This window comes from Lipotes vexillifer, unplaced genomic scaffold (genome assembly GCF_000442215.2).
Source record: "Lipotes vexillifer unplaced genomic scaffold, Lipotes_vexillifer_v1.1 scaffold384, whole genome shotgun sequence".
Lineage (NCBI taxonomy): Eukaryota > Metazoa > Chordata > Mammalia > Artiodactyla > Lipotidae > Lipotes > Lipotes vexillifer.
In genome coordinates, this window is record NW_006793498.1 from 1,821,155 (window position 1) to 1,843,382 (window position 22,228).

At 41.3% G+C, this 22,228-nt stretch overlaps 1 protein-coding gene across 2 annotated transcripts in view; it reads right to left on the minus strand.

Moving 5' to 3' along the window:
* RB1 (RB transcriptional corepressor 1) overlaps positions 1-20,306 on the minus strand; it is a 134,239-nt gene extending 113,933 nt beyond the window's left edge. The window contains exons 1-3 of one of the 2 annotated variants that reach the window (XM_007466438.1): positions 20,135-20,306; positions 20,014-20,045; positions 17,125-17,251 (exon numbers count right to left, since the gene is read on the minus strand). Coding sequence is in view for 1 of the 2 variants with exons in the window: in XM_007466437.1 (XP_007466499.1) it covers positions 17,125-17,251; positions 20,014-20,153 (267 nt within the window). In the remaining variant the exon portion in view is untranslated. Of the gene's footprint in view, positions 1-17,124; positions 17,252-20,013 lie in introns of both variants that reach the window. The other variant, XM_007466437.1, reaches the window with a different exon arrangement.
* Between the last annotated feature and the right edge of the window lie 1,922 nt (positions 20,307-22,228).

Below are 22,228 nucleotides of genomic sequence, written 5' to 3' on the forward strand. Positions count from 1 at the left end.
GAGTAGCCCGTGCTGGCCACAGCTAGAGAAAGCCCACACGCAGCAACAAAGACCCAATGCAGCCAAAAAAAAAAAAAAATTATAAAACAGGTAAACAACAATGTCCTACTGTACAGCACAGGGAACTATATTCAGTATCTTGTAACAATACACACACGCACACACACGTGCATAACTGAGTCACTTTGCTGTACACTAGAAACCAACACAACATTGTAAACAACTATACTTCAATTTAAAAAAAAGCAGGGTAAAGTGAATAGAGAATTTGAGGGAGAAGTAGGGGCAGATTACAGTATTAAACAGTCTTAAGCCTCACTGGAAAAGTGAGATATCAGCAAAGATTTTATTCTATGAGCAAAGACATAATCTATTAAAATTTTAAAAAGTGAATGTCTTCTGACCCAGTGGTTTCACTTCTAGAAATTTACACTACAGCAGTACTCTCATTTGTGCATTAAATGTATATAAAAATCTATTCACTGCAGCAGTTTGTAGTATCAAATGTTCAAAAATAAACTAAATGTTTGTTAACAGGGGAATATATAAATAAATTACACATCCATACAATGGGAAATACATCCACTAAAAAGATTAAGCTAAACACAGAGGGAGAGGTGCTCTTCAAGATACATCACTACATGAAAAAAGCAAGGTGCAGAAAAATGCAAAAAGTAGAAACTTTTATTAGCTGCCTACAGAGGAGAAGCAGGCAGCTTAGGGGAAAGAATGAGAGAGACTTCTCACTGTTTACATTTTTATTTCTTTTGAATCTTGAACCATCTGAATCTACTGCCTATTTCAAACAGACTGATAATAAATTGGCTAAAAAGTGTAAGTAAATAATAAGACCTCAGTGAGGTAAAATAAAAATCCTTAGTGTGTGTGGGTGTGAAAGGGGAAGTGAGGAAGGGTTGAAGGGATAGAATGAGCAAAAAATTTATCAGTGGTTATTTCTACAGAAGTGGGAATACAAAGACAGCAATGGATATTCACTTTTCACTCTATTACTATAAAATTTTTTAAAACAAGTATATTTGAGTTTTAAATATATATGGGTGTATGTTTATATATGAATATATATATTTTTGAAATGCTGAAAGGGAAATATAGAAATGGTGGGAGAAAATGACAAGATGTTAGTATCTGAAAAACTACATACTATGCCTTGAAAGGTGGAATTCAAAAAGTAAACAATCAGTTATAAGATTCATAATGACCACAAAATAAAATAAAATAAAATAAAATAGCTTCTCAGAAGAAGCCTAGCTAGTCTTCATTCAGAGATGAGAGTAAAATTCCTTCCATGGATCCTCAGAAAGAAGAAAATATACTGCAGTAAACAATACTGGCCAACAGTAAAAACTTTCATGAAGAAAAAGCAATTTTAAAAGTAGGAAGTCAAATAATATATTATTATAACAATTATATATAATTATATGTTAGATATATCTGAGTAGTTCATGATGAAAGTTCATGATGAACTTTAATAATGTTATCCAACATTTATATTACGTTTAAAACATTAAATGGTAAAAAGGATAGGAAGGAAACGGTTTGATTAAATTTTTTAGAGAATAGAAGAGAAAAAAACAATAAAACCAAAGACTGGTTTTTTTGAAAAAACCAATGAAATAGAGAAGCTTTTAGTTAGATTGATCAAGAAAAAAGAAAGACTCAAATTAGCTAAAATTAGGAATGAAATAAGGACATTAAGACCAACATTACAGAAATAAAAAAAGAATTATAACAGGAATGCTATGAACAACTGCATGCTGACAAATTAGATAACACAGATGAAATAGACAAATTTCTAAAAAGATCCAACTCCAAAAGAGTTGGACCGAAACCAACTCAAAAAGAAATTGACATCTGAAAAGACCTCTAACAAGGTAAGAGGTTGGATTAGTAATTTTAAAACTTCTACACAGAAAAAAGTCCAGGCTCAAATGGTTTCACTGGTGAATTCTGCCAAATTTTTAAAGTAGAATTAATATCAAGTCACCAAATTGCTCCATAAAAACTGAAGAGGAGGAAACATTTCCCAACTCCTTCTGTGAGAGGTCAGTACTACAGCTAAAAATCTAAAAAATGATACAAATGATCTTATGACACTAAAATCATACAAAGACATTACAAAGAAAGAAAAGAGAGACCAAAATCTCGTATGAACATATGCATAAAAATCGTCAACAAAGGGCTTCCCTGGTGGCAGAGTGATTGAGAATCTGCCTGCCAATGCCAGAGACACAGGTTCATGCCCTGGCCCGGGAAGATCCCACATGCCATGGAGTAACTAAGCCTGTGCACCACAACTACTGAGCCTGAGCTCTAGAACTCGCAAGCCACAACTACTGAGCCCACGTGCCACAACTACTGAAGCCTGTGCACCTAGAGCATGTGCTCCGCAACAAGAGAAGCCACAACAATGAGAAGCCCGCATACTGCAATGAAGAGTAGCCCCTGCTCACCACAACTAGAGAAAGCCCGCGCATAGCAACGAAGACCCAACACAGCCAAAAAAAAAAAAAAAAAATCCTCAACAAAATATGAGGAAACCAAATTTACAAATATATAAAAAGAATTACAGACTATGATCAAGTGGGATTTTTAGGATAAGTCCCACTTTATCCTAAAAATGCAATGTTGTTTAAAATCTCAAAATAATATATTATATCAATAAGGAGAAAAAAAATATGATTATCTCAATAGATGCAGAAAAATCATTTGACAAAATCCAAAATCATTTGACAAAACACTCAGCACGACAGGAATAAAAGGGAACGTCCTCAACCTGACAAAGGCATCGACAAAAAGCCCACATCATAAGTAATGGTAAAAGACTGAATGTTCTTCCCCCTAAGATAAGGAAAAAGACAACAATGTATTGAAGGTTCTAGCCAGGGCAATTAGGGAAGAAAAAGAAAGAAAAGGCATCCAGATTATAAAGGAAGAAGTAAAACTATCTCTATTTGCAGACAATATGATCTTGTATTCAGAAAATCCTAAGGAATACACTAAAAAACTATTTGAATTAAAATATGAATTCAGCAAGTTTGCAGCATACAAAATCAACATGCAAAAGTCAACTGTATTTCTATACACCAGCAATGAATAAACCAAAAACCAAAAACGAATTCCATTTATAACAGAAATCAGTAAGAATAAAATACTTAGGAATAATATTTTAATCGCAAGACTTGTACTCTAAAAACTAAAAATAGTGTTGAAAAATTAAAGAATATCTCAATAAATGGAAAGACATTTCACGCTCATGCATCTGAAGATAATATTGTTAAGATGGCAATACTCCCCAAATTAATCTAGAGATTCAGTATAACCTCTACTGAAATCTCAACTGTCTTTCTGAAAGAAACTGACAAATTGATCCTAAAACTCATATGAAGAGAGAATTCTGGGAAGACAGCAGAGTAGGAAGCACTAGAAATCTGTCTCCCCACCCAGACAACAGTTGCACTGGCAGAATCTGTCGGATGTAACTATTCTGGAACTCTGGAGTCTATTAAAGGCTTACAACTTCCAGGGGAAGGCAAAGAAGGTAAATGATAGTTAATTTCTGTCAATTTCAGCTCTGAACACAGTAACAGGTACCCATAGCCAACTGTCACCCACATGGCAGGCAACTATGCACATGTTCCTGGAACAGCCTGCACAGAATCTGCAGGAGTCAGGGTGGGCAGAAAGGACCCAGTCCTCCAAATTTCACAGATCTGTGCTCTGATCACTTACCGCTGCTCATCACGGAGGAGCAGGCAAAGAGGTGGGGGCTACTGTTGTTGCACCTCCCTCATTGTTGCAAGCACCCCTCCCTCTAGTTGAAGTGACTGCCAGGAGATTTTAAAAGTTGGCACCTTCCCCCTACTCTTCATTTTTTTCTCTTTTTCCTCTTTTGGGAGTCAGACATTGGACTAAGACATTCAAAAGTAACCAAATAAATGGAGGAAATTAGAAAGTCACAGTGCACACCCAAGAAAGGCACAAAATCAGAAAAGGCCTGAGAAGACCTTAAGTTTATACTTCAGGCTGATCCCTGGCACAGACATAGCCTACAACAATCAAAACCAAACCAAAGAAAAATGAAAACAAACAAACAAACAGCAAACTCTAGAGAAGTGGGGAGAATGTGATATCAGACTTGCCACATTATTAGATTCAAATGTCCAGTTTTCAACAAAAAAATGACAATGCATACAAAGAACAAGAAAGTATGGCTCATTTAAAGGAAAAAAAAGTTGGCCAAAAGAAAGTATCCTTGAAAAAGATTTGATGGCAGATTTACTAGATGAAAATTTTAAAACAAGTGTCTTAAAGACGCTCAAAGAACTAAAGGAAGATATGTCAAGAAAATGATGTACAAACAAAATGGAAATATCAACAGATAGAACCTAAAAAAGAAGTCTCTAGAATTCTGGAGCTGAAAAGTATAATAACCAAAATGAAAAATTCACTACAGAGATTCAGAGATAGATTTGGGAAAGCAGAAGAAGGAAACAACAAACTTGAAGATAGAACAATGTACTGAGTCTAAGAAACAGAAAGAAAAAATCTGAAGAAAAGGGAACAGAGACTAAGGGACCTGTGAGACACCATTAAGTGGAACAACATATGCATTATGGGAGTTCCAGAAGAAGAGACAGAAAAAAGAAAAGGAAAATATTTTTTAAAATAATGGCCAAAATTTCCAAAATGTGATGAAACACATGAATATAAGCATCCAAGAAGCTTAAACTCCAAGTAGGATAAACTCAAAGGGACCCATTCCAAGACATATTATAAGTAAGCTGTCAGTCCCAAGGACAAAGGGAGATTTTTTTTTTTTTTTTTTTGGTACGCGGGCCTCTCACTGCTGTGGCCTCTCCTGTTGCAGAGCACAGGCTCTGGACACGCAGGCTCAGTGGCCAAGGCTCACGGGCCCAGCCGCTCTGCGGCATGTGGGATCTTCCTGGACCGGGGCACGAACCCGTGTCCCCTGCATCGGCAGGTGGACTCTCAACCACTCTCACTGTTGTGGCCTCTCCTGTTGCAGAGCACAGGCTCTGGACACGCAGGCTCAGTGGCCAAGGCTCACGGGCCCAGCCGCTCTGCGGCATGTGGGATCTTCCTGGACCGGGGCACGAACCCGTGTCCCCTGCATCGGCAGGTGGACTCTCAACCACTCTCACTGTTGTGGCCTCTCCTGTTGCAGAGCACAGGCTCTGGACACGCAGGCTCAGTGGCCAAGGCTCACGGGCCCAGCCGCTCTGCGGCATGTGGGATCTTCCTGGACCGGGGCACGAACCCGTGTCCCCTGCATCGGCAGGTGGACTCTCAACCACTCTCACTGTTGTGGCCTCTCCTGTTGCAGAGCACAGGCTCTGGACACGCAGGCTCAGTGGCCAAGGCTCACGGGCCCAGCCGCTCTGCGGCATGTGGGATCTTCCTGGACCGGGGCACGAACCCGTGTCCCCTGCATCGGCAGGTGGACTCTCAACCACTCTCACTGTTGTGGCCTCTCCTGTTGCAGAGCACAGGCTCTGGACACGCAGGCTCAGTGGCCAAGGCTCACGGGCCCAGCCGCTCTGCGGCATGTGGGATCTTCCTGGACCGGGGCACGAACCCGTGTCCCCTGCATCGGCAGGTGGACTCTCAACCACTCTCACTGTTGTGGCCTCTCCTGTTGCAGAGCACAGGCTCTGGACACGCAGGCTCAGTGGCCAAGGCTCACGGGCCCAGCCGCTCTGCGGCATGTGGGATCTTCCTGGACCGGGGCACGAACCCGTGTCCCCTGCATCGGCAGGTGGACTCTCAACCACTCTCACTGTTGTGGCCTCTCCCATTGCAGAGCACAGGCTCTGGACACGCAGGCTCAGTGGCCAAGGCTCACGGGCCCAGCCACTCTGTGGCATGTGGGATCTTCCCGGACCAGGGCACGAACCCGTGGTCCCCTGCATCAGCAGGCGGACTGTCAACCACCGCGCCACCAGGGAAGCCCACAAAGGGAGAATTTTTAAAGCAGCAAGAAAGAAGAAAGCCATCATGTATAAAGGATCTTCAATAAGATTATCTGCAGATTTCTCATCAGAAACTCTGAAGGCCAGAAGGCAGTGAGCTGATATATTCAATGTGCTAAAAGAAAAAAACTGTCAGCCAAGATTGCTATAGGCAGCAAAACTGTCCTTCAAAAGTGAGGAAAAAATTAAGACATTCTTAGATAAACAAAAATTGAGGAAGATAATTATCACTACCACTACACATATCCTATGAGCAATGCTAAAAGGAGTCCTGCAGGTTGAAATTAAAGGACTAAAGTCAGTAACTCAAAGCCATATGAAGAAATAAAGATCTCAATAAAAGTATATACATGGGCAGGACTTCCCGAGTGGTGCAGTGGTTAAGAATCTGCTTGCCAATGCAGGGGACACAGGTTCAATCCCTGGTCCGGAAAGATCCCACATGCCTCAGAGAAGCTATGCCCGTGAGCCACAACTACTGAGCCTGTGCTCTAGAGCCCGCAAGCCACAACTACTGAAGCGTGCGTGGCTAGAGCCCATGCTCAGCAACAAGAGAAGCCACCGCAATGAGAAGCCTGCACACTGCAACGAAGAGTAGCCCCCGCTCGCCACAACTAGAGAAAGCCTGTGCACAGCAACAAAGACCCACCGCAGCCAAAGATAAATAAATAAATTTTTTAAATAGGCAATTGCAGGGCTTCCCTGGTGGCGCAGTGGTTGAGAGTCCGCCTGCCAATGCAGGGGACATGGGTTTGTGCCCCGGTCCAGGAAGATCCCACATGCCGCAGAGCGGCTGGGCCCGTGAGCTGTGGCCGCTGAGCCTGCGCGTCCGGAGCCTGTGCTCCACAACAGGAGAGGCCACAACAGTGAGAGGCCCGCGTACTGCAAAAAAAAAACAAAAACAAACAAAAAAAAAGGGCAATTGCAAAAGATATTATTATTGTAATAATAATGTGTAACTTCACTTTTTGTTTTCTACATAATTTAAGAGACTGATTCATTAAAAATTATTAGTTTATGGGGCTTCCCTGGTGGCGCAGTGGTTGAGAGTCCGCCTGGCGATGCAGGGGACACGGGTTCGTGCCCCGGTCCAGGAAGATCCCACATGCCGTGGAGCGGCTGGGCCCGTGAGCCATGGCCGCTGAGCCTGCGCGTCCGGAGCCTGTGCTCTGCAACGGGAGAGACCACAGCAGTGAGAGGCCCGCGCACTGCAAAAAAAAAAAAAAAAATTATTAGTTTATGTTTTTGGACTTTCAATATAAAAAGACATAATTTTGTGACATCAACAACTGAAAGGAGTAAGGACAGGACTGTTGAAGAAGCATAATTTTCTATGTTATTGAAGTTAAGCTTGAATAAATTCAAATTAGAGTGTTAAAACTTTAGGATGTTAAATGTAATCTCCATGGTAACTACAAAGAAAACAATGAAAGAATATACACAAAAGGAAATAAGAAAGGAATTTAAACTTTTCAATAAAAAAGCCAGCTAAACACAAAAGAATTAGTGAAAACAGAAAATCAACAGAAAAACCAAGGAAACCAAAATCTGTTACTTTGAAAAGATCAATAAAATCAATAAGCCTATAGTCAGATTAACTACAAAAAGAGAGTGAAAGAGAAGACACAAATTACTCGTAACAGAAATGTATGTGACTGTTTTTCTCTAGCTGCCTTTTCTCTCTTTAACTTTTGCCATTTTAATTATGATACATCTTGGGTTCATATTGTTTGGGACTCTGGGTGTTTCCTGCACCTGGATATCTGTTTCATTGTCTAGGTTTGGGAAGTTTTCAGCCATAACTCCAACAATTACATTTTCTACCCTTTCTCTCTCTCTTCTCCTTCTGGGACCCCTATATTGTGAATTTTAGTGCACCTGATATTGTCCCAAAGGTTCCTTATTCTTCTTATTTTTTAAAATGTGTTTTTCTTTTTGCTGTTCTGACTGGGTGATTTCCGTTATTCTTTCAGATCCCTTATGTGTTCTCCTGTATCACCTAACCTGCTGTTAATTCTCTGTAGTGTGTTTTTCATTTCAGTTATTGTGTTCTTCAGCTTTTTTTTTTTTTCCGGTACGCGGGCCTCTCACTGTTGTGGCCTCTCCTGTTGCAGACCACAGGCTCCGGACGCGCAGGCTCAGCGGCCATGGCTCACGGGCCCAGCCGCTCCGCGGCATGTGGGATCTTCCCGGACCGGGGCACGAACCCGTGTCCCCTGCATCGGCAGGTGGACTCTCAACCACTGCGCCACCAGGGAAGCCCCCTGACTGGTTTTTTTGTGTGTGTGGTTCCTTGTTAAAATTCTCACTGTGTTCATCTATTCTTTTCCCCAGTTCTGTTAGCATACTTATTACTATCGCTTTGAATTCTTTATCAGGTATTTACCTCTGTTTCATTAGAGTCTGTTTTTCCCCCCCCAGGGTGTTTTCTTGCTCTTTCATTTGAAACATATTCCTCTGTCTTCTCATTTTGTTTAACTTTCTCTGTCGCATGAAATTAGGTGAAGCAGTTACCTCTCCCAGTCTTGAAGGCATGTCCTCATGTGGGAATGTCTCTATGCAGTCTGCATGTGTCCAGCTGCTTTGGTTGGAGTGCTGCTGGATCTGAAGTGAGCACAGTCTGGATCTTCCCTCAGGGTGTGCTGGCAGCCAACACTTTGGTAGGAGGTAGGGCTGAAGTTGGAGTGGCTAGTCAGAGCTGGGGCTTCTCTGCTCAATGGCTGTCACTGCCCTGTGAGAGGTGGGGCAGGGCTCAAGGGGCTGGAACAGGAGTCCTGAGGGAACTGGGTTTCGGCTAGGTGGGTGGTAGTCCCTGTCTTGGTTTGGGGCTCATCCAGGGCTCGAGGGCATGGGGCTGCACTTCTGTGCTGATTTCACTCTCCGCACCCTCTGGTGCACATGCCTTGGTTAGAGGCTGGGTCAGGGCTTGAGGGGCTAGTGCCATGCCACTGACCTGGTTTTGCTCCCTTCTAGGTGTGAGCAGGGGCACACAATCCTGCGATGGCAGTCTCCACCCTAGAGCTAGTTTCACTCCCTCTCAAGTGTGCGCAAGGAAGCCTCACTCGAGTGACAACATTCTCCGCCCGGGATCTGGTTTCACTTCCCCCCCCAAGTGTACACACTGACACACATGCCAGCAATGGTTGCCTCCACACTCAGAGACAGGGGCTAGGTCCAAGCAGGCTTGGATCCCTCCAAGTGTGCGCACTCTCATCAATAGCCTGTGCCTTAGTTGGGTGCAGCACCAGAGCAAGAGGCGCTGGAGCAGGAGCCCTGTGCAGGCTGGGGAGTACACTGGGGCGGTCCTGAGAAGCCGGCCAGAGCCCCAGGAAGTTTTCAATCTGCTGCCTCTGTGCTGTGACTGGGAGGAAGCAAGTCTGTGCATGCTCTTCAAAAGCGGTGTCTCGGTTTCTTGTATCTCTCCAGTAAGCCCCACTGATTTTCAAACCAGTTAAGGGGGTCATCTTCCCGGCGTTGGACCCTTGCGCTAGGATGCCTAATATGTGGCTCAAATCCCTCACTCCCTCAGGGATAATTCCCAAGCCTGTGACATCCCCTTCCTCTTGTGTCCCCCACAGAGGGTACAGGTCCCAACCAGATTGCTCCTCCTCCCTTCCTACCAGCCTTCGTGTGGTTCTTCCTTTACAGCCTTGGTTGTAGAAGAGTCATCTTGCTCGTCCCCAGGTCGATTTCACCAATCACTCTATATGTAGTTCTGGTTTTGATGTGTTCAAGTGAGTGAAGGTGAGCTCGTGTCCTTTAACTCCATCTTGATCTCTCTCCTCCCTCCGTACAGTTTTTCACAGCGGCTGCACCAATATACATTCTTACCAACAGTGTACTAGAGTTCCCTTTTCTCTTCATTCTCACCAACACTTGTTATTTCTTGCCTTTTTGATAATAGCCATTCTAACAGATGTGAGTGATATTTTATTATGGCTTGATTTGCATTTTCCCAATGATTAGAGATGTTAAGCACCTTTTCATGTACCTGTAAGCCATCCATATGTCTTCTATGGAAATATGTCTATTCTGTTCCTCTGTCCAGTTTTTAACTGGATTGTTTGTTCTTTATGTATTTTGGATATTAAGCCCTTATCAGATATATGATTTGCAAATATTTTCTCCCAATTGGTAGGCTGCCTTTTCATTTTGTTGATGCTTTCCTTTCCTGTACAGAAGCTTTTTATTTTGACGTAGTCCTACTTGTTTATTTTTGCTTTTGTTGGCTTTGCTTTTGGTGTCAAATTCAAAAAATCATCGCCAAGACTGATGTCAAGGAGCTTACCACCTGTTTTCTTCTAGGAGTTTACAGTTTCTTATGTTCAAGTCTTTAATCCACTTCAAGCTCGTTTTTGTCTATGGTGTGAGACAGTGAGTTTCATTTTGTGCATGTGGCTGTCCAGTTTTCCCAGCACCCATTATTGAAGACACTGTCTTACCCCTGTTGTATATTCTTGGCTCCTTTTGTCACAAATTAATTGACCACATATGTGTGTGGGTTTATTTCTGGGCTCTCTATTCTTTTCTATTGATCTATGTGTCTGTTTGAATGCTAATCCCATTCCATTCTGATTAATGTAGCTTTGTAATATAGTCTGAAGTCAGGAAGTATGATAGCAATGATACTTAGATACAATACCAACCAAAGGTGATTCAGAAAAGAATTTATAAACCAGACTTTATTAAAATTAAATATTTCTGCTCTGTGAAAGACACTGTCAAGAGAATGAGAAGTCAAGCCACAGAATGGGAGAAAATATTGGCAAAAGATATATCTGAAAAGGAGTTACCCAAAATACATAAACTCCTCCTAAAACAATAAGAAAATAAACAGCAGATTTAAAAATTGGCACAAGGTGTAGTCACCGCTTCAAAGAAGATGTACAGATGGCAAGTAAGCATATGAAAAGATGTTCAGCATCACATACCATTAGAGAATTGCAAATTAAAACAATGAGAGAGCACACCTATTAGAATGGACAAAATTCAAAACACTGACAACACCAAATGCTGGGAAGAATGTGAAACAATAAGAACTTTCATTAATGATACAGCCACTCTGGATATAATCTGGACATTTCTTACAAAAATAAACATACTCTGACCATAGGATCTTACCACAGGATCCAGCAATCACACTCCTTGGTGTTTACTGAAAGAGTGGAAAACTGATGTCCACACAAAAACCTATACACAAATGTTCACAGCAGCTTTATTCATAATAGCTAAAACCTATGAACAGCACATCCATCTTTCAGTAAGTGAATGATTAAACAAACTGTGGTCCAGCCATACCATGGAATACTACCAAAAAAAAACCCAAAAAACAACGAACAAACTATTTGCAATGGGCTGAACTGTGCTCCCCCCACAAAATTCCTATGTTGCAGCCCTAACCCCAAGTACCTGAGAATGTAACTGTATTTGGAGACAGGGTCTCAAAGAGGTACAGTAAGTTAAAATAAGGACAGAAGTGTGGGCCTTACTGAATCTGACTAGCATCCTTACATGAACAGGAAATCTGACACAAAAAAAGGCGCCAGGGATATGCGCACAGGAAAACCATTCCAGAACATAAGGAGAAGGCAGCCATCTGCAAGCCAAGGAGGGAGGCCTCAGAAGAAACCAAAGCTGCCCACATCTTATCTTGGATTTCCAGCCTCCAAAACTGTGAGAAAACACATTTCTGCTGTCTAAGCCACCCAGTCTGTAGTATTTTGTTACAGCAGCCTTAGCAAACTAATATATTGACATATAACATCACTGTATCTCCAGGGAATTATGCTGAATGAAAAAAGACAATCCCAAAGGTTAAATACTATATGATCTCACATCCATTTCATTCTTGATGTTACAAAATACAGTTAACCCTTGAAGAACATGGCTATGAACTCTGTGTGTCCACTTACAGGCAGACTCTTTCAGTAGTAAATACTATACTACTGCGTGACCTAAGGTTGGCTGAACCTTCAGATGTGAAACTGCGGAAACAGAGGAACCTTGTATACGAAGGAACTGCATATGCGGATTGCTGACTGTGTGGAGGGTTGGTGCCCCTAACCTGCACACTGTTCAAGGGTCAACTGTATGTCATAATATCATTGAGTAAAGATCTTATTAAATGTCTATGTACAGTCAAACTGGGCTATTGGTACTCTCAAGATAATACTTGAAAAGATGATTATAATCATTGGTCACCTTTACAGAATGTTACAAAACAAACTCATCAGCTTGAAAACTAGTCAATAAAAGCAAAGACTAAAGCACTTATCCTACCTTTCCTGAATAATCTGTACTTCAGAATAAGAAAAATTGATGGAGGAAAGTTTCCATTTACAGAAGAATTATAACTAATAATTGAAAACGGAATGATAAAGTTATCAGTTCACCATTTAGCAACCCCTGATGGATCTAGTCAATGGTCATCAATAATAGCTTACATCAAAAAAAGAAAAAAAAAGAGAGAGAGATAACAAGACATTATGTGTCTACTAACAGTCATACACAACAACATCTCTGAAGTATTTCTTCTGGAAAATATCAAACCAGGATCTGATCAGGCCTCTAGATCCATTTCTAGGAAACACAGAGAATTAGCAAATATGTTAAACAACGAAGGAGGTACAATCTGTAAAATACACACAGTAGGAAATTCCACAGGATAAACAATCCAGTTTCTTCAACAAACAAATTGAAAAAAAAAAAAAGAAAAGAAAAGAAAGGAAAAGGGGGAGGGAAGGAAGACGTGAAACCAACAGATTAAAAGATTTAAGACACAAGTCAACCAATCATACTGTATGGACCTTATTTAAATCCTCATTAGAACATACTGAAAAAAAAAAGAACATATGAAACAATCAAGAAAATTTGAACACTGGACACTTGATATTAAGGAATTTTCATTAATTTTGTCAGGTGTGATGAACTGTGGTCATTTTTTTAAGAGTTCTTATTTTTTTCCCCATACATACTGAAATATGTACAGATGAAACATCATATCTGGGATACTTTAAAATAATCTGGGGTCAGGGAGAAATAGAGTTTGGCTATGACTGATAACTGCTGAAGCTGGTTAAGAGGTATATGAGAAGTCATACTATTTTCTCTATCTACTTTTATAAATATCCGCAATTCTCCGTAACAAAATGTTTTAAAAAATTAATCTGAGGATTGGAAACAGAAATAAAAGAAGCTGCAAATATCCTACAACTGTAATACAAATATAACGTTCACGTACATGTTCTGAAGTGCATTTGGCTCAGCAACATCCACATACAATCAGGATACCAGCACCATCGCCAAACAGAAAGGGTACATATATTACTAAGGACTAGAAAACTACAGGTAAAGAGACCTTTCACTACACATACTCTTAAAATAGATATTCTGCTTTCTAAGGTTAGTAAGAAACCCCTTTATATTTCTGCAGTATAGCTTAAATGGAATGCCTAGTAATACTCCAATTCCAAACTATTTTTTTCAATTATCTTTCTAAATATAATGACCTATAAAAATGCCTCTAACAAGGGCAATGTATTTCAAAGCACTTGAATATATACACACAAAAAACATATACAAACACACACACACACACACACACACACACACACACACACACACACATGCAAAGCCCTAAGAAACTGACATTCAGACATCATTTCTGCTTGACAGATGAGCAGAGACTGGAGAATTAACCAATTTGCCTAAAATCATATAGCTACATTACAACTACAAAGTTTTTTGCTCTGAGGTCCAAGGTCTTTTCTATTCTACCACACTGTCATTTAAGACACAGAAAGAAAACCAAAATTCCAACAACTGATTCACCATAAGTCACAGTATGAAAAGCATTCCTGGCCAATTTCTTGATGGAAAGTTCCTTATTTTATTCATGTGGTATAAGCAGCATGAACACAATCTAATCTTACAACAGCAATCACCATTACATACTTACTAAACATTTATACAAGGAGAAATTTCTAGACAAAATACCACAAACCTTTCCTTTAAAAGAATTAATGTATGCTTTCATGTATGCATAAACAACTTTTTTTACTCTGAAGAACTTAAAAATGTGGATTTTAGCAAAAATACTGCATCAGAATCACTATACACCCATTTAAAACTTCAACCATTTTGACTGATTCTTAAATTCTCCTAAAAAAATATTAATGTAAGATTTTCTGCAGTAGTTCTTAAGTCAAATAATTCCTCTTGCATGACCTAATATAGGCACTCATTTACACTAATAAGTGCTTTATATGCATGAATTTATTTAATCCACAAAATAACTCCAAGTTCCAAAAATCATTGTTAGTTCCCTTTACGAATAAAAAAACTGAGGCTTGGAGATTTTAGGTAACTTTTCGAGATCACAGAGCCAGTAAATGGTAGACCTGAGACTTGAGTCAGTCCAGTCTGATGACAAATCCTTGCTCTTAACCCCTCCTCTATTCCAATAAACATTATCTATTTTCAGTTGCCAAAAAGTGCCCTAAGTTACCACATTCCTCTTCTTGTTTCAAAGAAGATAGCCAATTGCAACTAGAATGGCTGCATAGGAAACAGGTTCATTTTGTCATTCATTTGCTTCTCAGCACACACTGACTCATATTCTCCCTTAGAAATTACTGTATAAATGAAGCTTAAATTATCAGGTCAACCCTCAAAAACTTAACTATCACTTAAAATAATATTTCTACGTAAAAGTCTGGTGAATTATAACAGGACAATACAACATCATCCAGTCGTACCCAACAAAAAGGTACCCCAAATCCCAAAGGCAACATGAAATTCCTTTCTTGTCTTCCTCAGCACACAACCAGGAATGACTGCACATGCCCTAGTCCCCGTCATGAGCTCCATCAGGAGATGAGTTTTAAACTGTGCCAGTTCCCGTAGAAAGCAGGGACAAAGCCAGGAGGAGAAAAGGGTAGGATACAAAAGCAGTAACATTTCTTCATATATATATGAAGAAATGTTACTGCTTTTATATATACATACATATATATATATATATATATATATATATATATATATATATATATAATCAAGTCTGAAGCCAAAAACTATTAACTGCTACAGTTCAGTTAAAAAAAAAAAAAAAGTTTTCTGCGAACCAGCCTGGAAATCTAACTACCATATTGTACTTGCAAAGAGATTTGGAACACAACCAGCTTAAAAGTTGGAAACTACTCACCAAATGCTCTACAATCAACTCTCTACAATCAACTACCCCTTCTCAACTTTCTGAAAACTAAAAGCCTAGTATTTATGGAAGAGAGAGAAGTGAAGGACTCTTTAACGGCATACACAGAAACAGCTCTGTACATGAAGTACCCAAATCAATGGAAATATACATTAGGTCCTTTGGGATGATACCAATAATATCATTCATCCAAGATACTTCAAGTATTCCTTTTTAGTATGGAGTTCTAGAATATGTTCAGATCTTTGGAACTGTGAGATTTGTTTTCTCCTTTTTTTTATTACCAGGTACTATGGACTGAATGCTTGTGTCCCCCCAAAATTCATATGCTGAAACCCTAATACCCAATGTGACATTATTAGGGGATGAGGCCTTCAGGAGTGATTAGGTCAGGAGGGCAGAGCCCTCATGAATGGAATTGGTGCCCTTATAAAAGAATCCAGTAAAAGCTCCCACCCACTCTGCCAAGTGAAGCCAGTGACAACGCACTATCTATGAACAAGTGGGCCCTCACCAGACAAAGAATCTGCCAGCACCATGATCTTGGACTTCCCAGCCTCCAGAACTGTGAAATAAATTTCTATTGTTTATAAGCCACCCAGTTTATGGTATTTGTTATAATAGTCCAAATAGACTAAGACATCAGAGATTTTTTTTAATGGTCTTAAATAGTTATTTTTATGGGATGTACATAAGCATATTTTGTTGCGTTGATCTGATCAGTAAAAAAAGACATACATGTACTCTACTACAATGCTGATGAGAAAGTAAACTCATTAAAAGTGTCTGGAGTGCAATTTAGCAATAATTACCAAGAGTTTTATACATGTTCATAGCTTTTGACTCAGTAATTCAACTTGTAAGAATGTATTCTAATAATCAGAGATTGATTCACGAATTTATTTAACAAGTTATCAAAGACTTACTTTCTGCCAGGCATCATTCTTACGAATAAGGATGTTTAATCACATTATTTTACAGCTCCAAAGTTGAGGAAAAAGTTGTCATATAACAGTAAGAGTTAACAAATTAAAATACATATAATGAATAAAATATTACACTACCACTGGAAACTACATTATCAAATATCAAACAATATTTAATAACATAAGAAAATTCTCATATGTTAAGAAAAAAATTTTTTAAACAAGATACAAACCTATATGTAACTACGTGTAACTACATATAACTACATGTATGGGATCATACATGTAGTTATATACAGTATGCTTTAGATCTTATTAGTCAGGGTCCTTGGTTAAGTTACTTAACCTCACTCTACTTCAGTGTCTTCATCTATAAAATGAAGGTTTTACATTTTACATGTAAAATAAAGATTTTATATTTCACATCTTAATGGATTGTCAAATGGGTTCTTTGAAAAGTGTTTATAATATTCCCCAGCACATATAAAGCATCAATAATTATTTGCTGGTGGTATACACATACAGATGCAAAGAAAAAATGGAAGAAATATTTCAAAATATTATCAAAGATCCTGAATTCTAACATACCTAATTCTAAGGCAATCAGGACATTTGGACACTATATATTATGAGATGTTAAAAATTATTTTATAAGATATAAAAAATTATTTTATGAGGTATAAAATCATTTTATGAGGCATTTTTTGTTTTTTAAAAAGTCTTTATAGCAGAGTGAAGTATTTATGAATAAAATATGATACCTAAAATTTGCTTTAAAATACTTTGGTGGGGGGCCTACATGGAGAGTTTTGGGGTTTTTTTAATTTTTAATGTTATCAGAAGTAAATTGCCTCGGGGTTATAGAATTGTTACTAGCTTTGCTTTATATTTTCCATTTTCTAAATTTTCTACAGTGATTAAAAATTATTTTTAAAATTAGAAAAATATTTTCAAAAAATTTTAAGACAATCCTTACCAAGACTCCATCCACAGATGAAACTTTCTCCCAAGTTAACCAAGCTCTTTCTCTGACATGATCTGGTATCCTTAATTTCTGACATAATGCAGTAAAATCAGGTTCTTCAGTTTCTTCAAACTCAAGCCTACCAAATGAAAATATACATATAATAGGCACATACTTACAATCAAATTAATTAAATATTTGTTTCAATATTTTGCATATAATAGCACTATCCTAAAAGACAGCATCACTAAATACTTTAGGATCTTATTTATCTTTAAAAAAATTACACTTAGACTTTAAACATATGTTTATCTTCTTCGGTCTTTCCAAAACAAGAATACCACACAGTGAAAAATGTCTGCTGGTCTGGTGAATCACATACTTTAGAGCAGCAAAATAGCCTTGTGAAGGAAAGTAAGTACAATAGCTAAAACTGTTTGGGAAAGCTGGGATGATACTAGCCAAGAGGAAAGCCTTAGATAATATTACAAAATCAATTCAATATCAGTAACTTTGCTAAAATACAATCAATGTTTCATTTAATCTACCTACTAGTATTTCTTACACGATGACCAAATTCAGCCTTTTCTTCTTGATCTTTCTTAACCAAGACAGGCAGTCAAAAAATTCTTCTTACCTAATTCTTTTTCATTCACTTAATGTCTATTTGACATCTAATAATAATAATAGTAGTACAAGACATAGCTTACAGTTTTTTAGTATTTGCTATGGCCCCATACAAAGTACCCTGGATGAAGGTAGACTGAACCCCATATCAGCCCTATTAGGTAAGTACTCTTATTATCCTTGTTTTACAGATAAGTACCAAATCAGAAAAGTTAAAGTACTCACCTGAGATCACAGCCAGTAAATGGGAAACCCTGATATAAACCCAATAACCTAACTCTATAATCCATGCCCCTGACCACTATTCCAGACTGCCAACCCTACTTCGAAACATAAATTACCTTTTGGTTATCTCAAGAATGAAGATGGTGTGTTGTTCCTAGTGATGGTTTCCCTTACAACTTTATCACTTAAGCCAGAGATAATACAGCAGAAGGAAGACCTCAACTCTCAAAGTAGACATGGGCTCTGTCACTGGAAATGCAGTTGGACTGGGCCCTGAATCCATCCCAAGTAAGTTTCTCGGCTTCAGATTGCCAGTTAGTGGTTCTATCCTTGTTAAGTAGTTAACCTGTAGAGTTTGATAGCCCATGCTAAGGAAATATTTTATGGGTAAAGATAATCAAGAACAGACTGCATGGTTTTGACTTACAGGAGAATTTTTGATAGTTCCATCATTTAAAGGTATATAAAATACAGTTTTGCAAAATAAAAGAAACAAAGTCTCTTTTCCCAGGTGATGGCCAGAACTTCAATATTTCTGGTTACCCTACAAAAATCAAGAATGCTTCCAAGCTCTGTGGATAACATGGGGTTCTTTACAGTAGACTTCACTGCACTTTACAAAGGGAAACTGGAAAGTACTGTATATATCAGTCTAATCAGAAACGAATGTCTTCTCCCAGAACATCCCTGGGCTTTTTTTTTTTAAACTAGCGAGAATGATTTTTGATTACTACGTAAGACAGTCTAAATATATGCATTTCGAATAGCTTTTCACAAGCCATTTCCAAAGCCCATTCCAATCTTTAACAATTTGTCCCGAATTCTGTTAGTGTCTGGGGAGACAAGAGAAATAGGACTTGCTGATAGACTAGAACTGCAGGAGGGAGTACTGAGGGACAGAAAGGAGTCCCACTCCCTTGAAACTGATGTGTAGTCTCAAAGTAGGGCTAGTGCTGACAATAATAATGACAACTATATTCGTTCAATCTTAGGTTCTAACCATAAAGCGTCACAATCAAGAAAAATAAGCTGCTGCAATATATATCTCCTTGTCATATTCTGCTGCATTATCATGGACTTGCTTAAATTTAGAATCCACTTAGGAGAAAAAAAAATAATTCCATGTGAGCACAAAAACACTAATTTTGTACTCAAACAAACAAAACAAAAAAGGAGGACACCAGGATCCTCGCTGGCTCAAAGCCAAAACGCAAAATGGAAGAAATAATGAGGCACGCTGAAGCAGACTAACATGAAAGAAGAGTTTTATGCAACGAGAAAAAAGAAAAAGTTTAGAAACTTTCAAGCTCTTGGGCTAAATGTCTCACAATATTTTTGCCCATGCACCAGTTCCTCTAAAGAGTTATGTTCCACCAGTCACTACCGATGGCTGTAGAGTGAAAGCACTCGTCTAAGGGAACGCCATAAAGCACCTCAGCCGAGTTTCCTGGGGGCAACTGACACCCAGGACCCTGCGCTTCACGTCCGATGGCATCTCTGCAGCAGCGTCCAAGGCTTTTCTGGCTGGCCTCTCCCAGGACTGGGCTTCAGATGCAGCTGCACGCCCAGAGGAAAATACTTTCCAACTGCTGCATCGCAGGAGACCAAAACAGAAAGTCAAATGACCACCGGAGAACTACAAACCTCAACAGAAGAAAAACCTCTCCACCAGGCACCAGTTTTTGGGGGTTTTTTTCCGTTTTGCATTTGATGGGGTCTCGAAATCACCCGCCGCCTGCGAGACTCCAGTCTCGCGGAGGAAAGGCGGCACCTGTCATTTCGCTCAGCGACCCGAGCCCCACCCGCCCGACACCTGTCAAGCTGGAGCCGAGACCCCTCCCGGCCGCCCTCCCCTCGCTCCCGAACCCAGACTCCTGTCAGCCTCCTCCGGGCGCTCCGCGGCGGTGGGGCACCGGGAGAGTCCCTACTCCCGCCGGGACCCGGTCCCCGGCGGAGACGCGCCCCCGCCTAGACGCCGCGGCGCCCGCCGACGCACCCTCCGGGCGCCCTTCCTGCGCGCCGCCCACGGCGGCGTCTCGGCTCGCTCACCTGGCCAGAGGCAGGTCCTCGGGGCCGCTATCCTGCTCGGGGTCCTCCTCAGGAGGGGGCGGCGGGGGAGGCGGCGGGGGCTCCGCGGCGGCGGCGGCGGCGGCGGCGGCTGCTGCTCTACGGGGGGTCTTGGGCGGCATGACGCCCTCGCAGGGCAGGCGCCGGCGGACGCTGGAGGAGGGCCGGGGAGGGAGGACGCGCGCACGTCGGGCACGCCCCGTCCTCTGCCGACTCCCGTTACAAAAATAATTTGAACGTCCCCTGAGAAAAACCGGACGAGCCCTCCCCCGCCCGGCAACCGAGCGCCGCGTCCAACCGCGGGAAAACGTCACTTCCGCCAGCGGCGTCACGTCCGCGAGGCTCCCGGGCCCGCTGGCGTCGGGAGGGCACCGGGGTGCTGGGCGATGCGCGGGGCGGGGGCGCGGTCGGGAGAGGAGCCCGGGCCTGGGCCCAGGCGCCCGCCCAGAGGCAGCCGCAGCCGCCTGAACCTGTCTCTTCCCGAAACTCGCCCCTCCAGGCGTGGGTTCCGGTAACGGGACTCTACCCAGCCTGGTGGGCGAGCGCAGGCCCCATCACTATCTGCGGGTGGATCCGGAGCTACGGCGGAGGCCTCGCGTGGAGTATCTGGCGAGCGCACCCGGGGCGGGCACGCCCCTCTGCTCCGTGGGCGGTGCCCTCCCTCTCGCCCGCAGCCCTACCGCCCAATCCGTTAGGCGAAGTCGTCCGAAACAAAAAAACTTCTGGAACACCTCTCAGGAGCTGAATTTTGCCAACCCTTAGGAGAGACCAAGTATGAGACAGTGACTGGCCTTTTAGAGTTCTTTTGGGGAAGGGGTTGGGCAAAGAACTGATGATAGGGTGCTAAATGATTTAACAGGGGTGTAAAATCAGGAAGCACCCTCGAAATGTATAAGGGGCAGCTTCAGAGGAGCAGTGGCATTTGAGTAGAAGTTTGCCCGACGGACCTAACATTTAAGGAGGACTTTGTGTACAAGGGACTGTTCTGGCCACTTTACATAATTGTCCTACTTAATACTCAGAAACAATCCTTTAAAATGAGTCGTAGTACCTATTACACTTTCCAGCTGGGAAAACAGGCTCGGAGGAGTTAATTTAACCAATATTACAGAGCTGATGGGTGATGTTAGGTGAGCCGACGCGTGTTGTGAAAGAATTGACCGAAATATTAACAGGGGAAGAAAAGTTAGTTTTTATTCTCTTTCCTAGGGAGGAAAGGGGCCGAACGCGTAGAGTGGCATTGACCCTGAAGGGTGGGCGTTTGAGTCTTTTACTGAGTCTTAAAGGGCAAGATGCAAGAAAGAGGGGATGGGTTGATATCTATTCTGGTCCACAGTTGTCACCAGGCTGGCTGTGCTTCTATAGGATGTGTTTTTTTCTGAGAATAGACTTGTTGTCATCAGTAATTTTCCAGTCCTTGGGTGTCTGAAAGAGACTTGATAGTGGCCCTTGACAGACGTTACTTTATTTTGAACAATGTTAGATGGGTTTACAGGTGGTAGAGGATTTGAACCCAGATATATTTGACTCCACTTATCCATTACATCGTGTTAAAGAAAACACCAAGAGCGGGAAACAGCATGTGCAAAGGCACAAAGACATCAGAGAAGAGTTTGCTGGAACTACCACCATCAAGCATTGGCTTAGAAACTGTCTCTTGTCTCTTGGTACTTACTTATAACAATAGATTGCCTAGTTTGAGTACATGTTTTTCTCTCATTGGCAGATGCTGTGGGTTGCCGGTTCAGAGCCTTCCAAGTGAGGTGCTGTGAATAAAATACAGCTGTGCTCTGGTGTGAACCCCTCCCCCCATCCTTGGAACAGCTGAGCAAGGCTGAGGCAGCAGCCCCAGGCAAGTCATAGCTCTTGAGTTTATCCCTGTGTGTCGTACAACGGATTATCACTTTCTGTGTATGCCATGGTATATGCCAGAATGTGAAAAAGGGGTGGCAATCATTGGCCTGCTCAACAGCTGGTTCTGCCTAAGTTCATAAACCCTCTCTGGGGAGGGTTTATCTGGTGGTAGGGTCCATGCCCAGGCCCGGCTACAGAGAGCACATACCATAACAGTGGTAATTCCACTCACCTTGCCCAGGATTAGGGTAGTCAAGAGCACAGGATCCAGTTTTGGTCTTTGCAGGATCAAAGAGAGGCTGCTGAGAGCCTGCTGAAAAGAGATACAAGGATGACATAGTTC